Source organism: Lepidochelys olivacea (assembly GCF_965140295.1).
Source record: "Lepidochelys olivacea isolate rLepOli2 genome assembly, chromosome: 12".
Taxonomy (NCBI): domain Eukaryota; kingdom Metazoa; phylum Chordata; order Testudines; family Cheloniidae; genus Lepidochelys; species Lepidochelys olivacea.
The window spans coordinates 1,597,321-1,612,559 of record NC_140422.1 but is presented as its reverse complement, the minus strand read 5'-3'; the positions used below and the strand labels follow the sequence as shown (position 1 = coordinate 1,612,559).

The following is a 15,239-nucleotide window of genomic DNA, read 5'->3' as shown; positions in this document are numbered from 1 at the left end:
AGCCAACAATCTGATTAGTCAGACACCCCCACGGAGAAGGAAATCAGAGAAAATGCAATATGCTTTTCACCCTCTCAAATGCAGTGCTCTTTCATAACCCAGGCTGCTTTCTTGACTAAGCTCAGGCTCCCATGAATTGACAAACAGTTTTATATAGTCAAATTCTGCATGTTGTCTTGTGGTACACAAAACCACACTATACCGGTGAGCTAAGTTCCCTCTAAGCTGCGCAGCAGGCTATAAAGAGCCACGCAGGCCGGGGAGAGAAGCGAGGTAGACGGGGAGGGGAGGAAGTTGGGGGTGTGCAGGGTTGCTGTTGGGGAGAAGCGCCTCTCTCCAGGGGCTGCCGCCAGTGGGGACAGGGCTGGGCGGGGGAGGGGGGGAGAGAAGTCCTCCGGCCCCAGCCCAGAGGCAGCCTGCACACCAAACTCCTCATCCCCGGCCCCACCCCATATCCCGCACCCTCAGCTGGAGCCCGCACCCCAACCCTCTGCCACAGCCCTTAGCTCCCACAGACTCCGAACCCCTGGGTCCCACCCCCGTCACACGTCACTTCCATACCGGTGCACATAACATCCACCTCTACCCTGATATAACGTGACCCGATATAACACGAATATAATGCAGTAAAGCGGTGCTCCGGGGCTGCAGGGCTGCGCGATCCTGTGGATCAAAGCAAGTTTGATATAACGTGGTTTCACCTATAAGTAAGATTTTTTGGCTCCCGAGGACAGCGTTATATATGGGTAGAGGTGTAATTCATTCCACATATGGTTATAAAAAATTAGAGGGAACATTGCTGGTGAGCCACTTACTTGCCTGCTCCTCCACCGAAAGAGGTGCCAGCCGAGTTCATTCCAGCCAGGACAAAGTAGCCCTGTACCGTGGGCGACTCTCCCATGATGCACCGCATATCTGGAGTGAAGGATTCTGGGCAGTTCACTAACTGCATGATCTCCAAAGCCTCCAGCCTCGGCATCCTCCGCAGAAGAGAACTCAGCAGTGGCTCTAGTCACCAAAACAAAACAATACAATTTAGTCCTTTAGTCTACAGACACTTCAACCACTACTCCTCCATCCCAAAACCAGACACACAAACCAGTCCATTTACACCAAGACAAACAAACAGTAAGCTATATGATCTTAACAGATAACAGTATCTTCCATGTCTCAGTGCATCCATGGGACACATCAGCAGAAGGGCAGGAAACCTAGCAGAGCTTGCCTTCTCAGGCTAATTAAAATGGATCAACCCTTAAAGAGAACCCTTTTGGGGGTATGAAGAACTGGCTATCCCCATAAAGCAAATTCTCTCATTTCAATTTTTTTTGGTTCGGGGTTTCCCTCCACAAGGTATTTTATTTAAAATCTCTCACCTTCCTTTGCTCAAAATTCAGCAGCTGCAAGCACTAAAATGGTCACGTTTCATGTTCCCTTAAAAATGTCTGAACAGAAATAAAGCTTTTATGCCCACTCCCCATGCACATGAGGATTCCAGCGTGAGTATGGGGTTCTGAATTTCTCTAGAGAGGGGTCTCAGAGCAGCCGGTGTCAGGTCTGGTCTTATAAGATATCTAGAACAGCAGTGTCAAAGGCTGGTGGACCCTTTAAAGCAAGCCAGGCGCAGCCTTGCCTGTGACCCAGCAGCAAGCAAGCCCCCCTCTGCTCAAGTGACTGTCATATGGCAACTGAACAATAATTTGTGATCCAAGCTGTGAAAGAGTTAGGAAAAAGACAACACAATGAAGAATTCTTTGGGGGAAAGAGATTGAGACTGTGACTGCAGAGACAGTAGGACTCTCTGACAAGTAGGAGAACCCACAGGGAGTGGCATAGGCTCCTGTGGGAGAAGCCCTGAGCTAAGGCCTACAAGGTACAAGGAGATCCCTAGGGGAAGATGCCAGAGTCCCTGGGGAAGGGAAGCAGTGAGGGAAAGCATGCTAAGACAAGACACAACAAAGGAAGAACTCTACAGGAGCAGGTTAGGCTCCCGTGGAGGAGGTTCTGAGGTAGGGTCAGTAAAAGCAGTGGAAGATTTAACTGTTCAGCAGGGAAGGGAGAAGACAGAATTGCAACCCTCTAGTTAAAATTATGGACAGAAAATAAAAATGAGATTCAACTTGGGAAAATACAAGCCAGTATATCTGGGGAAAAACAATCCAACACCCCACCCCACCGGCTGGGAGGAATCCAGGAGCAGCCATGCTATACTTTGTCCACATAAAAGGTATCATAAAATTAGGTGCACCTGGCAGTCCCTGTTCAAAAGAGATGCAGGACTGGAGTATGAGGAGTGCATGGCAGGTTACTGGTGCTGAACAGGGAGCCTGTAAGTGGAGAAGCAGGTGGTGCTGTAGCTTTAACATCAAATGCTTTGGGGAGGTTTGCACAGTGCTCTTCTGCTCTATACTTGGTACAAACTGAAGTATGTGAACGGATATGCTGAAGGCTAATGGTGATTTCCAGCAATGCACATACGAGGCAACTGCAATTGATGGGAGTGGGATTCTCACACTAATTGTCCCACAAATTGACAACTGAACCCACTTATTAAAGTGCCCAACCTCCCCTGCCTCTTAAGAAAGGACAGATAAGAGTTCTAGCAAATCCACAGCACACTCTCCCTTGTAGGCAGCACTGCCTTACCTTTGAGCCCTCTGTTGTGCTGCTGTGGCAGCCCTGCCCATGTAAGGACTGTAAACCAGGGTGGATAAAAATCAATGATTTTTAAAAAAAATAATTTTTAAAAAAATCATTTTTTTCATAAAATGCTTTTTGAGGAAAAAACCTTGCTAAAGGTATCTTTGAGCTATAATGTATCTTAATTAAAACTATCTCATCATGGAACAGGGATTATAAATTCTAATTCTATAGTATGAGACAATATATTCATGTAATGTTTAAGAAAAGTTTTGTAAATGAGTTCCAATAGTTCATGGATTAGGGACGCAATTTTATGGGGTTCCAGGGGCTTTTGTATAGATTATTTAGGTTAATCTTTCTATCCACCCAATGGGACTCAGTGCTCAGTCTAGAAAATACCATCAGAGATGCTTAGTTTTGCAGTTCTCAAATTGTGGATTTGTGTCTCCAGAGATAACATGCTTGTTAACAGCAAAAGTGTTTTTAAATAAATATATAGAGGTGAGAAATAACAGACCTCAACCCTATTGTCCCTCTGCAAATTTGTCTACACAGTCAAACCCTTACCTCTCTCTAAAAGTGCAAAGTTTCAAAAAATTCAATGAACAGAAGATTGTTGGGGTGGAATAGATCTGGACAAGGAGAAGAAGTCTGGAGATAAATGTGAAAAGGGAGGGACTGGCAGTAGAAACAAAAGTGAAACTGTTTGAGCAGCATATTCCAGAAGTCTTAAGGTCTTTCTCAGTGTAGCCTTCATTGATTTGAGATCTACCATACCATTCTCTCACTAGAAGGGAAAACCTACAATGGCAGCAGGCCATAAGAGAGACCCAGTTTGAGAATTCTTTAATGAAGTTCCTCTACCTGTGGGTGACAAGCATGCGTGCAAAATGCAAACAGTGCAACAAAGAAATGTAAGGCTTGGTTGCCCAAATGAAACATCATGAGAAGTGTTCTTTCTCAGGAGGAAGCTGCGTTGAAGATGATGAAAGGAACAAGTCTGAACATGCAGGATCTTCAGGTTGGTAAACTTTTTTATTTCATACTTCTTTCTTAAGGACTGCCTGTCTTCCTTCTGGACTATTCTTGAATTCTCATGGCTGAGCAAAAAATATAGGAGAAGGTTCCAAGGTGGATTAGGCGGTTTGATATCCGGGTATAGGGTTTGGGGTCCCTTAAGGAATCACTTAGTAATGGGGTGAGCAAAGATAGGCCTATTGTTAGTGGCATCACGGAACATTGTAATTGCAGCCAAGTGGACTTTGATGGAACTCAAGGAGAATCTAGAGAGTTTAATCTCTAACAGATAGTCAAGGATTAGTGGCAGAGGCGTGGAAAAAAGGAGCGGTTTCTATGGCAGCCAACCAGTGTGTAAATCTTGTCCAGTTACGAAGGTAGGTGGTGCATGTAGAATTTGCTGTGCTATGAAGGAGTACATTGCTCCGAGCAAGTTCGCTCGGCATGAGAGAACCATGAAGGAGCCAAACCTTGAGGTGTAACATGGTTAAATTGGGGTGGAGTAGTAGACCGCGTTGTTGGGACAAGAGATTCGGGTGGAACAGTAATGGGATGGGTGCGGAGAGCGCCATCTTGGCAAAGAAAGGGTACCATGCCTGTCTGGGCCACGTGGGGGTAATCATTATGACCTTGGCTTGGTCTGTTCGTATTTTTATCAGTACTTTGTGTACGAGTGGTATCGGGGAAATGCATACATTAGGTTGGTGTTCCATGAGAACATGAACGCATCCCCCGTGGAGTGTTTGCCTAGTTCCGCTCTAGAACAAAATCTTGGGCATTTCTCCTTTGTTGCAGTTGCGTATCCCCCTGTGTGGAATATGTCTAGTACTATATCCTTGTTTAGTTCCCATTCGTGGTCTATGAGAAATCTTCTGCTGAGGTCATCTGCGGTGGTATTGAGAGAGCCAGGTAAGTATGCAGCTGACATTCAGACATTGTGTCTGAGACACCAGTTCCATCGTTTCAGTAGAAAGGGAGTGGGATCACCCCACCCCTCCCTTGCCTGTTTACGTAGAACATGCAGGCAATGTTGTCAGTCATTATTTTATGATGAGATAACTGGCTCTGTGGATGAGGGGAAAGCGGTGGATATGTTGTTCCTTGACTTTAGCAAAGCTTTTGACACGGTCTCCCACAGTATTCTTGCCAGCAAGTTCAAGAAGTATGGGCTGGATGAATGGACAGAAAGTGGAGGTGAAGGTGGATAGAAAGTTGCAGTGGGGGAGGTTTAGGTTGGATATTAGGAAAAATTTTTTCACTAGGAGGGTGGTGAAACAGTGGAATCCATTACCTAGGGAGGCGGTGGAATCTCCTTCCTTAGGAATTTTTAAGGTCAGGCTTGACAAAGCCCTGGCTGGGATGATTTAGTTGGGGATTGGTCCTGCATTGAGCAGGGGGTTGGACTAGATGACCTCCTGAGGTCCCTTCCAACCCTGATATTCTATCACCTCAGTCCCCGGAAAAATCATGGAGCAGGTCCTCAAGGAATCTATCCTGAAGCACTTACACGAGAGGAAAGTGATCAGGAACAGTCAGCATGGATTCACCAAGGGAAGGTCATGCCTGACTAATCTAATCGCCTTCTATGATGAGATTACTGGTTCTGTGGATGAAGGGAAAGCAGTGGATGTATTGTTTCTTGACTTTAGCAAAGCTTTTGACACGGTCTCCCACAGTATTCTTGTCAGCAAGTTAAAGAAGTATGGGCTGGATGAATGCACTATAAGGTGGGTAGAAAGTTGGCTAGATTGTCGGGCTCAACGGGTAGCGATGAATGGTTCCATGTCTAGTTGGCAGCCGGTATCAAGTGGAGTGCCCCAAGGGTCAGTCCTCGGGCCGGTTTTGTTCCATATCTTCATAAATGATCTGGAGGATGGTGTGGATTGCACCCTCAGCAAATTTGCAGATGACACTAAACTGGGAGGAGAGGTAGATACGCTGGAGGGTAGGGACAGGATACAGAGGGCCCTAGACAAATTGGAGGATTGGGCCAAAAGAAATCTGATGAGGTTCAACAAGCACAAGTGCAGAGTCCTGCACTTAGGACAGAAGAATCCCATGCACTGCTACAGACTAGGGACCAAATGGCTCGGCAGCAGTTCTGCAGAAAAGGACTTAGGGGTTACAGTGGATGAGAAGCTGGATATGAGTCAACAGTGTGCCCTTGTTGCCAAGAAGGCCAATGGCATTTTGGGATGTATAAGTAGGGGCATTGCCAGCAGATAGAGGGACGTGATCGTTCCCCTCTATTCGACATTGGTGAGGCCTCATCTGGAGTACTGTGTCCAGTTTTGGGCCCCACACTACAAGAAGGATGTGAATAAATTGGAGAGAGTCCAGCGAAGGGCAACAAAAATGATTAGGGGTCTGGAACACATGACTTATGAGGAGAGGCTGAGGGAACTGGGATTGTTTAGTCTGCAGAAGAGAAGAATGAGGGGGGATTTGATAGCTGCTTTCAACTACCTGAAAGGGGGTTCCAAAGAGGATGTATCTAGACTCTTCTCAGTGGTAGCAGATGACAGGACAAGGAGTAATAGTCTCAAGTTGCAGTGGGGGAGGTTTAGGTTGGATATTAGGAAAAACGTTTTCACTAAGAGGGTGGTGAAACACTGGAATGCGTTACCTAGGGAGGTGGTAGAATCTCCTTCCTTAGATATTTTTAAGGTCAGGCTTGACAAAGCCCTGGCTGGGATGATTTAATTGGGGATTGGTCCTGCTTTGAGCAGGGGGTTGAACTAGATGACCTCCTGAGGTCCCTTCCAACCCTGATATTCTATGATTCTATGTTGGCTTTGTATGAAGGGGAGAAAATGGAGGCTGGCATTGCGCATCATTCAGAGTTCTAGACATTGATGTGAAGGGACGTCTCGGCAGGAGACGAAAGCCCTGGGCAGCGTACTGGGGCATGTGTGCTCCCTATCCTGTAAGGGATGTGTCCGTAGTTATGATAACCAGCGGGACGTCCTGTAGAAAGGGGACCCCGGAGCAAAGATTGTGAGGCAATGTCCACTAGTGGAGGGAGTCCTTGACTCTGGGAGGTATGTATAAAAGGTTGTTCAGACCATGGACATTCCGTCTGCAGGCAGTGGTCATCCAACTTTGGAAAACACCTGACGAAGAGGCGAGCATTCCTGACTACAAAAGTGCAAGAGGCCATGTGGCCTAGGAGTTGTAGGCAATCTCGTGCAGTCACCTGTTGACTGTTGTACAGCTTGGCAACCAAAAGGTTGATGATGTTGAGCAGGTGGAGTGGGAGAGATGCTATTCTTTTGCGTGAGTTGAAATGTGCTCCTATGAACTCCTGTTGTGGGATGGGAGTGAGTGTAGATTTTCTTTGTTCATTCGCAGGCCAAGAGCATGGAAACATTGGACTGTCCGTTCTGTGGACTGAACGGCTTCTTGGAGGGTCCTGGCTTTGAAAAGGTAGTTGTCGAAGTAAAAATTCCCTTCCTTCTGAGATGAGCTGTTACAACTGCAAGGAATTTGGAAAATACATGAGGCGCAGTCGAGAGACCAAAAGGTAGGACCCTGTACTGGTAGTGTTGTGAGCCCAGAACGAAGCGAATAAAACGTCTATGGGCAGCATGTATGGTCACATGAACATATGCACCCTGCAGGTTAAGGGCTGAAAACCAAATCTCCCTGCTTCAGTGTTGGGATTATGGTTGCAAGAGTCAATTTTTTTTTTTAAATAATGAATTTGTTGACGCATCTGAGGTCGAGAATGGGTTGCCATCCCCCAGTTTGCTTTTCTGCTAAAAGTAATGGGAATAGAACCCTTTTCCTCTGTGTTGGTCGGTCACTAGTTCTACTGCTCCTAATTGGAGGAGGTGATGCACCTCTTGATGGAGCAGTTGTTTGTGAGAGGGGTCCCTGAAGTAGGGATGATGTTTTCTATACTCTCGACCACATCTTCAAATTTGCTTATTAGTGGGAGGGGGTTGACATGGAGCCGATGAATTGGTACAGCAATGATGTTGTTCTTATGGTCTATGACTTTGTTGAGTATATGTCAGGTGGACATTGATTAGGTTGGTATCTATATTGTCTCCTCCTATTTGTAGGGGTTTGGATACAGAGATCGTAATGTCGCTCTCGAGTCCTTCATGGAGTGAAGCACATCATTGGTGTTATTGGCAAATAGTTTTCCACCATCAAAAGGGAGATCTTTGTTGGTATTCTGAACTGCGCGAAGAAAAGACGACGATGAAAGCCATGAAGCTTGATGCATCATAACTGCTGTAGCAGTGGATCTTGCAGCCGTATAAGCAACATCAAGCGCAGCTTGTAGTGCGGTACTGGAGAGGATTTGTCCCTCAGAGACTATGGCTTTAAACTGATTTTTTTTTGCTCTCTGGAATGTCATCAATAAAGTCCATGAGTTTCTCATAGTTTTTGTGGTCATGTTTTGCCAGAACGGATGAATAATTAGATATCCAGAATTGTAATGTGGATGAAGCATACACTTTATGATCAAGCAGGTCCAGCTTTTTACTGTCTTTAACAGTTGGGGTAGACCTGGGAAACTGGTGTTTGTTCTTTTGGTTAGCTGCCTCTACTACCAATGAGTTTGATGCTGGGTGAGTAAAAAGGAACTCAGACCCTTTGGAAGGAATAAAGTATTTCCGGTCAGCTCGCTTACAGGTAAGTGTGCTAGTAGTCTGCCATATGGTTTTGGCAGGATCCATTATGGCTGAATTTATAGGTAAGGCAATCTTGGATATGGAGGTAGGTTGCAGGAGATCAGTCATCTCATGCTGATTTTCAGAAACTTACTCCAGATTAATCCTCAACTCGTTGGCGACTCTTTTGAAGGGGTCTTGAAATTTTAAGAAATCATCCGACCGTGTTGGTGGGGCAGGCAGTATAGCCTCATCCTGTGTGGATACGGGCTCCAGAAGGGTTGGGGAAGCATGTGTAGTGTGTTCATCAAAGTGTGGAGTAACAGCTTGTTGTTGTGTCTCATTTGTAGCCGTATGCACTGGTGGTGGCGAGGTGGCATTACTCCTATTTCTGGCATCTTGGTTATCATAGTGGAATCGCTTATATGGTGCCCACGGACCTCAGTATTGCCACTGACCGGGGAAGGACATAGGCGGTGCCATCCACGGGTTTGTATACCAGGGAGAGAGGTCTTTGATGAACGAAGACCTAGATTTTGTGTGACCACTGCTGATTTGGGTCTGTGACTGGGAGAACTAGTATGATGAAAAGTCTCCCTGCACTATGGCTTCCTCACCACTAGAAAAGTGAGATATAGGAGGAGACAGCTGTCCAGACCGCATGCGAATGTCCGGAAAAAAAAATAGGTGTCAAGTAGATGAGACTGTAGATTAGGTGACACCTGTAGGTCCGGTGCATGAATGAACTGCGATGCCGGAGAGCCTGTGTGAATAACCCTCTGTTAGGAGCGCCTGTGGCGCTGGAGGGTCATTCAGCACCGACGTTCTCTGCACTGTAGCGCTCAATGCATGCGCTGAGGTTGGTGGTGCCGGGAAGGTAAGAGCAGCCCGAGTCTGTTCTGGGAAGGTCCTCTGTGCTGGCACCGTGTCCACTGCAGTGCCGAACGGTGCCATGAGAGAGGCAGGCAACTGGAAGCCTGAAGCCTTGGCACCAGGAGCTTGTGCTGTCGCTGCAGCCAGAGGCAGGATTAGCACGATGCTGGAGGAACCCGGCACACCCAAGGTGCTGAGCTGAGAGAAGGTCTGCACAGAAGAAAAAGACCTGCTCAGCAACCTTTTTGCTTGCAATGTTTCCCTTCTGGGTGAGGAGGCGGGCGTTTTCTCTTTTGTCCTTTTTGGAGACGGGAGGGCTGCGGTTCACTGAGGAGCCCATACCTGGGTCAGAAGCAGGTCCGAGTGACTCCTGCCGAAGAATCATTTTCAGCAATCTTTACTTGCCCTGGATTTTAATTTGGAACAATGGGCACATTTCTGAAGAATGAGGGGCTCCCCCAGGCACTTTATACACTGGAAGTGACCATCCAAGATAGGGATGGTGTCCCTGCACATAGTGCACTGCTTAAATCCTGGGAAGCCAGGCATATTAGCGTCGGCTGGAGGCTGAGAGGAACAAGGGGGAAATTTTTTTTTTGAGGGATGAACTTATCTAGTAACTAGAGTGCTAAACCAAGGGGGGGAAAAGGATGTAGAATTGGTAAGAGAAAAAGTTTTAACGAGTCTACTCCAGGTCCAACTCCGGCAGGGGATGGTAGAGAAGGAACTGAGGAGTTCGGCCGCGCATGCACACTATTAAGACAAGACTGGTATGTGAGGCAGGCTCCGCACATGCGCAGCTGATACGGGTACTGCTGTAAAAGTCTCCAAACAATGGCGCAAGGGCGCACCAACACCTACAGTGGAGCACCCCCAGGGACACCTCTCGAAGAGCAACAACTGATACATCACAAAATGCACACACAGCAGAATACTTACAAGTAGCAGAAATAAAAGCTATAACAAACTGAAAAAAAATTCAAATGTCTAGTACACAGCTGGTCACAGACAATGCTGCAAATGTATCCAAGATGAGAAGAAATTATTTAGAAGAGAGTCCTAAGCTAATAACATACGGTTGCAGTGCTCATTTGATGCATCTCTTAGCCAAAGACTTCAGTGTTCCAGAAATAAAGGCTAATGTTGTTGAAATTGCAAAATACTTCCATAACAACCACTTTGCAGCTACTGCTCTGAAAAAAGTAGGAGAAATCAAGCTCACTCTCCCACAAGTCATGCAATGAAACTCAGTACTGGTCTGTTTTGAGCACTAGATCAAGAACTAACCTAATCTGATGACAGTTTGTGAACAAAAGTGTGAAAAAATAGATGGCACTGTCACAGCCAAAGTTCCCAACATTGGGCTTAAGAGAAAGGTTGAACACACGCTGAGTATCCGGAAGCCTGTTTCTGTCGCCTTGAACAAAATGCAGGGAAATAGCTGTTTTATGGCTGACGCTGTTGAAATTTGGAAGGAACTGAGTGAGATCTTAAAAAGAGAAATATGCAATCATAGAATATCAGGGTTGGAAGGGACCTCAGGAGGTCATCTCGCCCAACCTCTTGCTCAAAGCAGGACCAGTCCCCAACTAAATCATCCCAGCCAGGGCTTTGTCAAGCCTGACCTTAAAAACCTCTAAGGAAGGAGATTCCACCACCTCCCTAGGTAATGCATTCCAGTGCTTCACAACCTCCTAGTGAAAAAGATTTTCCTAACATCCAAGCTAAACCTCCCCCACTGCAACTTGAGACCATTACTCCTCGTTCTGTCATCTGCTACCACTAAGAACAGTCTAGATCCATCCTCTTTGGAACCCCCTTCAGGCAGCTGAAAGCAGCTATCAAATTCCCCCTCATTCTTTTCATCTGCAGACTAAACAATCCCAGTTCCCTCAGCCTCTCCTCATAAGTCATGTGCTCCAGCCCCCTAATCATTTTTGTTGCCCTCCACAACAACAGAGTTAAATTACAAGCACCAAAAAAACAAATGGGACAAGCACTATCTCCAGCTGATTTTCTTGCAAATATTCTCAATACTCAGTACCAGGGTCAAACCTTAACTGCTGAAGAAGAGGAGTTGGCTGTGACATGGACATCCAGCAATCATCCCTCCATAATGCCAACTATAATAAACTTCAGAGCTAAGGGTGAACCATTCAAGAAATATATGTCTGTTGATGATGTTTTAAAGAAAGTCACACCAGTGAACTGGTGGAAGTCACTTAAGCATTTGGATTCAGAGACTGTGGAAGTGATAATCTCACTTTTAACAGCAGTAGCTTCTTCTGCTGGTGTAGAAAGAATATTTTCTTCCTTTGGACTAATTCATTCCAAATTGAGAAATCGTTTGGGACCTGAAAAAGCAGGAAAGATTGTTTTTCTTTTCCAGATTATGAACAAACAGGAAAATGAAGGTGAAGATGACTGAGTTTGCTGCAGAAGCCAATATTTTATGTTGACCTGGCTGACAGAGTCGATTTAATTTGTGTTTTTTTTAATTCAATTTAGTTAAACAATTTTAAACAAACCTGGTTTTAAAAAACTTGAACGTTTAACTAAATTAAAAAATTCATATGCATGTTTTGTTAAAATATTATACGTTTGCTATTGAAGAAAAAATCCAGAATAATGTTGCATAACATGCATCTGAAGAAGTGGGTATTCACCCATGAAAGCTCCAATACGTCTGTTAGTTTGTAACGTGCCACAGGAGTCTTTGCCGCTTTTACAGAATAACGCTGTTGTTTTAGTTAAATAAAACAATTTAAATGTCTGTCTGGTGATGTTCTCTTCCTAATACAGCATGGCAAGAAAATCCTCCAAATATTAATCATTAACCTGTTGAATTAAAGATAGTTCACCTCCCAATGACTTCATAAAATATCTGCGTCAATTACCTTTGGTAAATGAAATAACCAAACAAGCATTCATTTTCTGATATAGCTGTAAAACTAATCTGAAAAGTTTTCAAAATAAATCACTTTAAAAATGTACAGTGTGTAACTTCTAAAAATGAAACGTACATCTATCTCGGAGTTCTGAAGAATATGTATTAAGGTTATAACAACCAACAAAAATGCCCCTTTATGTAGAAATCCATTATTAAATCGAGTCTTCCTAACTACTGATTTAAATCCTCATTTAAATCAAATCCACCCTGCTGTAAACCCTATCTGATTAGCATACCAAAGTGATCCCAGTCCTCATGCAGATTCTGAATCTCAAGCTGGTTCCGGCCCTCAGTAAAGATGGGCTTGGGGTTCTTCTCAAAGCCACCTGAGAGGATGCCACCTTGCCAACTGCGGATATAGATCCTGCCGTCTGGGTCCACGATAGCTGCAGAGGAAACATGAGAGCATGTTGAAGGATTGGGAAGTGCAGGACAAATTACAACTTTGTTTATATCAAAATAGACCATGCTCCCCACACAGAGAGGCTGGGAATACAAAAATGACTAACAAATCAGTCAGTGAAGAGAATTCACTAGAGAGTGAATCAGGCCCTCAGGTCAGAGAGCTGGGTTCCTAGGGGAGCATAACCATTACTTACTAGTTGCGGAAATGCTTGCTAGAGAAAAAGACAGACTGCACGTGTGTGTGCGCATGCGCACGCGAGTTTTCCACTTCCCAGCACTGGTATCCATATGTGCGCTCTCCTTCAAGGGAGCCAAAAGCCAGGTGTGTGGGGAGGGAAGGGTAGTTATCTCAAGTACACTGGATGCCCCCTACTGCTCAATGACATGCAAATGCCATTGTAAAGCCTTAACTTCATCTGAAAGAGAGAAATACATGGCCCATATGGGCACAGCAGCCTCCAAGGAGAACATAATAGCAAGGTTAGCACAATCCCTCCAGAGCATGTGGTGCATAGTTGATGCATCCAACAGAGATGCAACCACCTGTAAAGCAAGAGTCAAAATCATTCCCAAGCCACAATCTTTGCTAGCTGAGCTGGTAAACCCAAAAGAGCTCATCTTTTGTGGCAAGAGTTTATATTTGAGTAAATTGACAACTATTCCCCACCTCAACTCTGAGAGAGGGCACTCAGAGCAAGTGAGCCTGAACGCCAGGCACATTCCTGGCAGAGTTCAGGTCTGCACACATCAGCTCTACTCTCCAGCCAGCCTTGACTTTGGAAGGATAGAGAGAGTTCACCAGCAAAATAAAACAAAGTGGGAGAGTCCTCACTTGGTGTGTTGCTCTCTAGTGGCTTCTTCAAGGGACGTGTCAAGAGGTAAAAGTGCTCACAGCCGTGCAGCGGGATACTGACCGGCTCTTCACTGGAGAGACCCAGCTCGTAGGCCCACTGAAACCAGAAAGGGTTAGTTGGGATGGAAGTGACAGGGAGAAAGCCGAGTCACAGGCCTATTTTGTCTTCATCGGAGTGCTTTTGCTACAGCACCAGAGCAGGTCCATGTCTACGCTGCTGCAATATTGCCTTAGACAGAGAAGAAATTTACTTTTTTCCCCCCTCTCTACTTAGATTATAAGCTCTTTGGGGAAGGGAAGATCTTTTTGTTGTGTTTGAACAGCAACTACCACAATGGGGGCCTAGTCCATGACTGAGGCTTCTAGGTGCTATCATGATATAAAATAAACAAGACGAAGAAGAAGAATTTATACAGTGAAGTCACTATTGGTTTGGCTTCTGAAGAAAACATAATAGACAATGATTCTTCTCTTGGGCTCCTGGACTGCTGCGGTCCCATGTTACCAAGATGGCCAGTTGCAGGCTGAGAAACATCAACTGGCAAATATATCTTCAGGGCTGACAAGCTGTGACAGTTAGAATGAGGGAGGTTTTCAGAAACATTATGGAGATTCAATAGTCTCATTAAGAGTCACAGCAAAGTCCTTCACCTCAGAAAGATGTACCCCTCCCACTGAGTGAGACTTGGCAGGTGTGTATTGCCACACTGCAGGATGCTTCTTAACAGGCTGCCACTTAGATTACAGTGCCAAGCAAACAGCATGCACTAGTCTCCTCTTAGGGTATGTCTACACTATGAAATTAGGTTGAATTTATAAAAAGAAAAGGAGTACTTGTGGCACCTTAGAGACTAACCAATTTATTTGAGCATAAGCTGAAGTGAGCTATAGCTCACTTCATCGGAAGCATACTGTGGAAAATACAGAAGATGTTTTTATACACACAAACCATGAAAAATGGGTGTTTATCACTATGAAGGGTTTTCTCTCCCCCCACCCCACTCTCCTGCTGGTAATAGCTTATCTAAAGTGATCACTCTCCTTACAATGTGTATGATAACCTGGATTTGTGCTGGAAATGGCCCACCTTGATTATCATACACATTGTAAGGAGAGTGATCACTTTAGATAAGCTATTACCAGCAGGAGAGTGAGGTGGGGGGGGAGAGAAAACCCTTCGTAGTGATAAACACCCATTTTTCATGGTTTGTGTGTATAAAAACATCTTCTGTATTTTCCACAGTATGCATCCGATGAAGTGAGCTGTAGCTCACGAAAGCTTATGCTCAAATAAATTGGTTAGTCTCTAAGGTGCCACAAGTACTCCTTTTCTTTTTGCGAATACAAACTAACACGGCTGTTACTCTGTAACTGTTGAATTTATAGAAGTCGATTTTTTAGAAAGCGATTTTACACAGTCGATTGTGTGTGTCCCCACTAAGCACATTAAGTTGGCAAAGTGCGTCCACAGTACTGAGGCTAGCATAGACTTTTGGAGCGTTGCATTGTGGGTAGCTATCCCGCAGTTCCCACAGTCTCCGCTGCCCATTGGAATTCTGGGTTGAGCTCCCAATGCCTGATGGGGCAAAAACATTGTCGCGGGTGGTTTTGGGTACATGTCATCAGTTGCCCCTCCCTCCGTGAAAGCAACAGCAGACAATCATTTCGCGCCTTTTTTCCATGCGGGCCCCATACTGCTTTCAGCAGCCGGTGCAGTAGGATGCTAACTATAGTCATCGAACAACAGCTTCCGCTGCCACTCTGCTCTCCTGCTCTGGCAGCAGACGGTGCAGTAGGTCGGAAAAACTGGTCTTCCGACCAGCGCTTCTGCTGCCACTCTGCTCTCCTGGTGGTCTCACAGGTCCTCTATATG

The 15,239-nt window shown here is 45.3% G+C and overlaps 1 protein-coding gene across 11 annotated transcripts in view; it reads right to left on the bottom strand.

Moving 5' to 3' along the window:
- The window catches only part of PDPR (pyruvate dehydrogenase phosphatase regulatory subunit), a 68,137-nt gene that overhangs the window by 23,854 nt on the left and 29,044 nt on the right, over window positions 1-15,239 (bottom strand). For 9 of the 11 annotated variants that reach the window (XM_084645088.1, XM_084645089.1, XM_084645092.1 and 6 more), the window contains 3 exons: window positions 13,346-13,463; window positions 12,345-12,494; window positions 816-1,008 (listed from right to left, as the gene is read on the bottom strand). In XM_084645088.1, coding sequence (XP_084501214.1) covers window positions 816-1,008; window positions 12,345-12,494; window positions 13,346-13,463 — 461 coding nt within the window. The remainder of the gene's footprint in view (window positions 1-815; window positions 1,009-12,344; window positions 12,495-13,345; window positions 13,464-15,239) is intronic. The other 2 variants (XM_084645086.1, XM_084645085.1) reach the window with 1 other exon arrangement.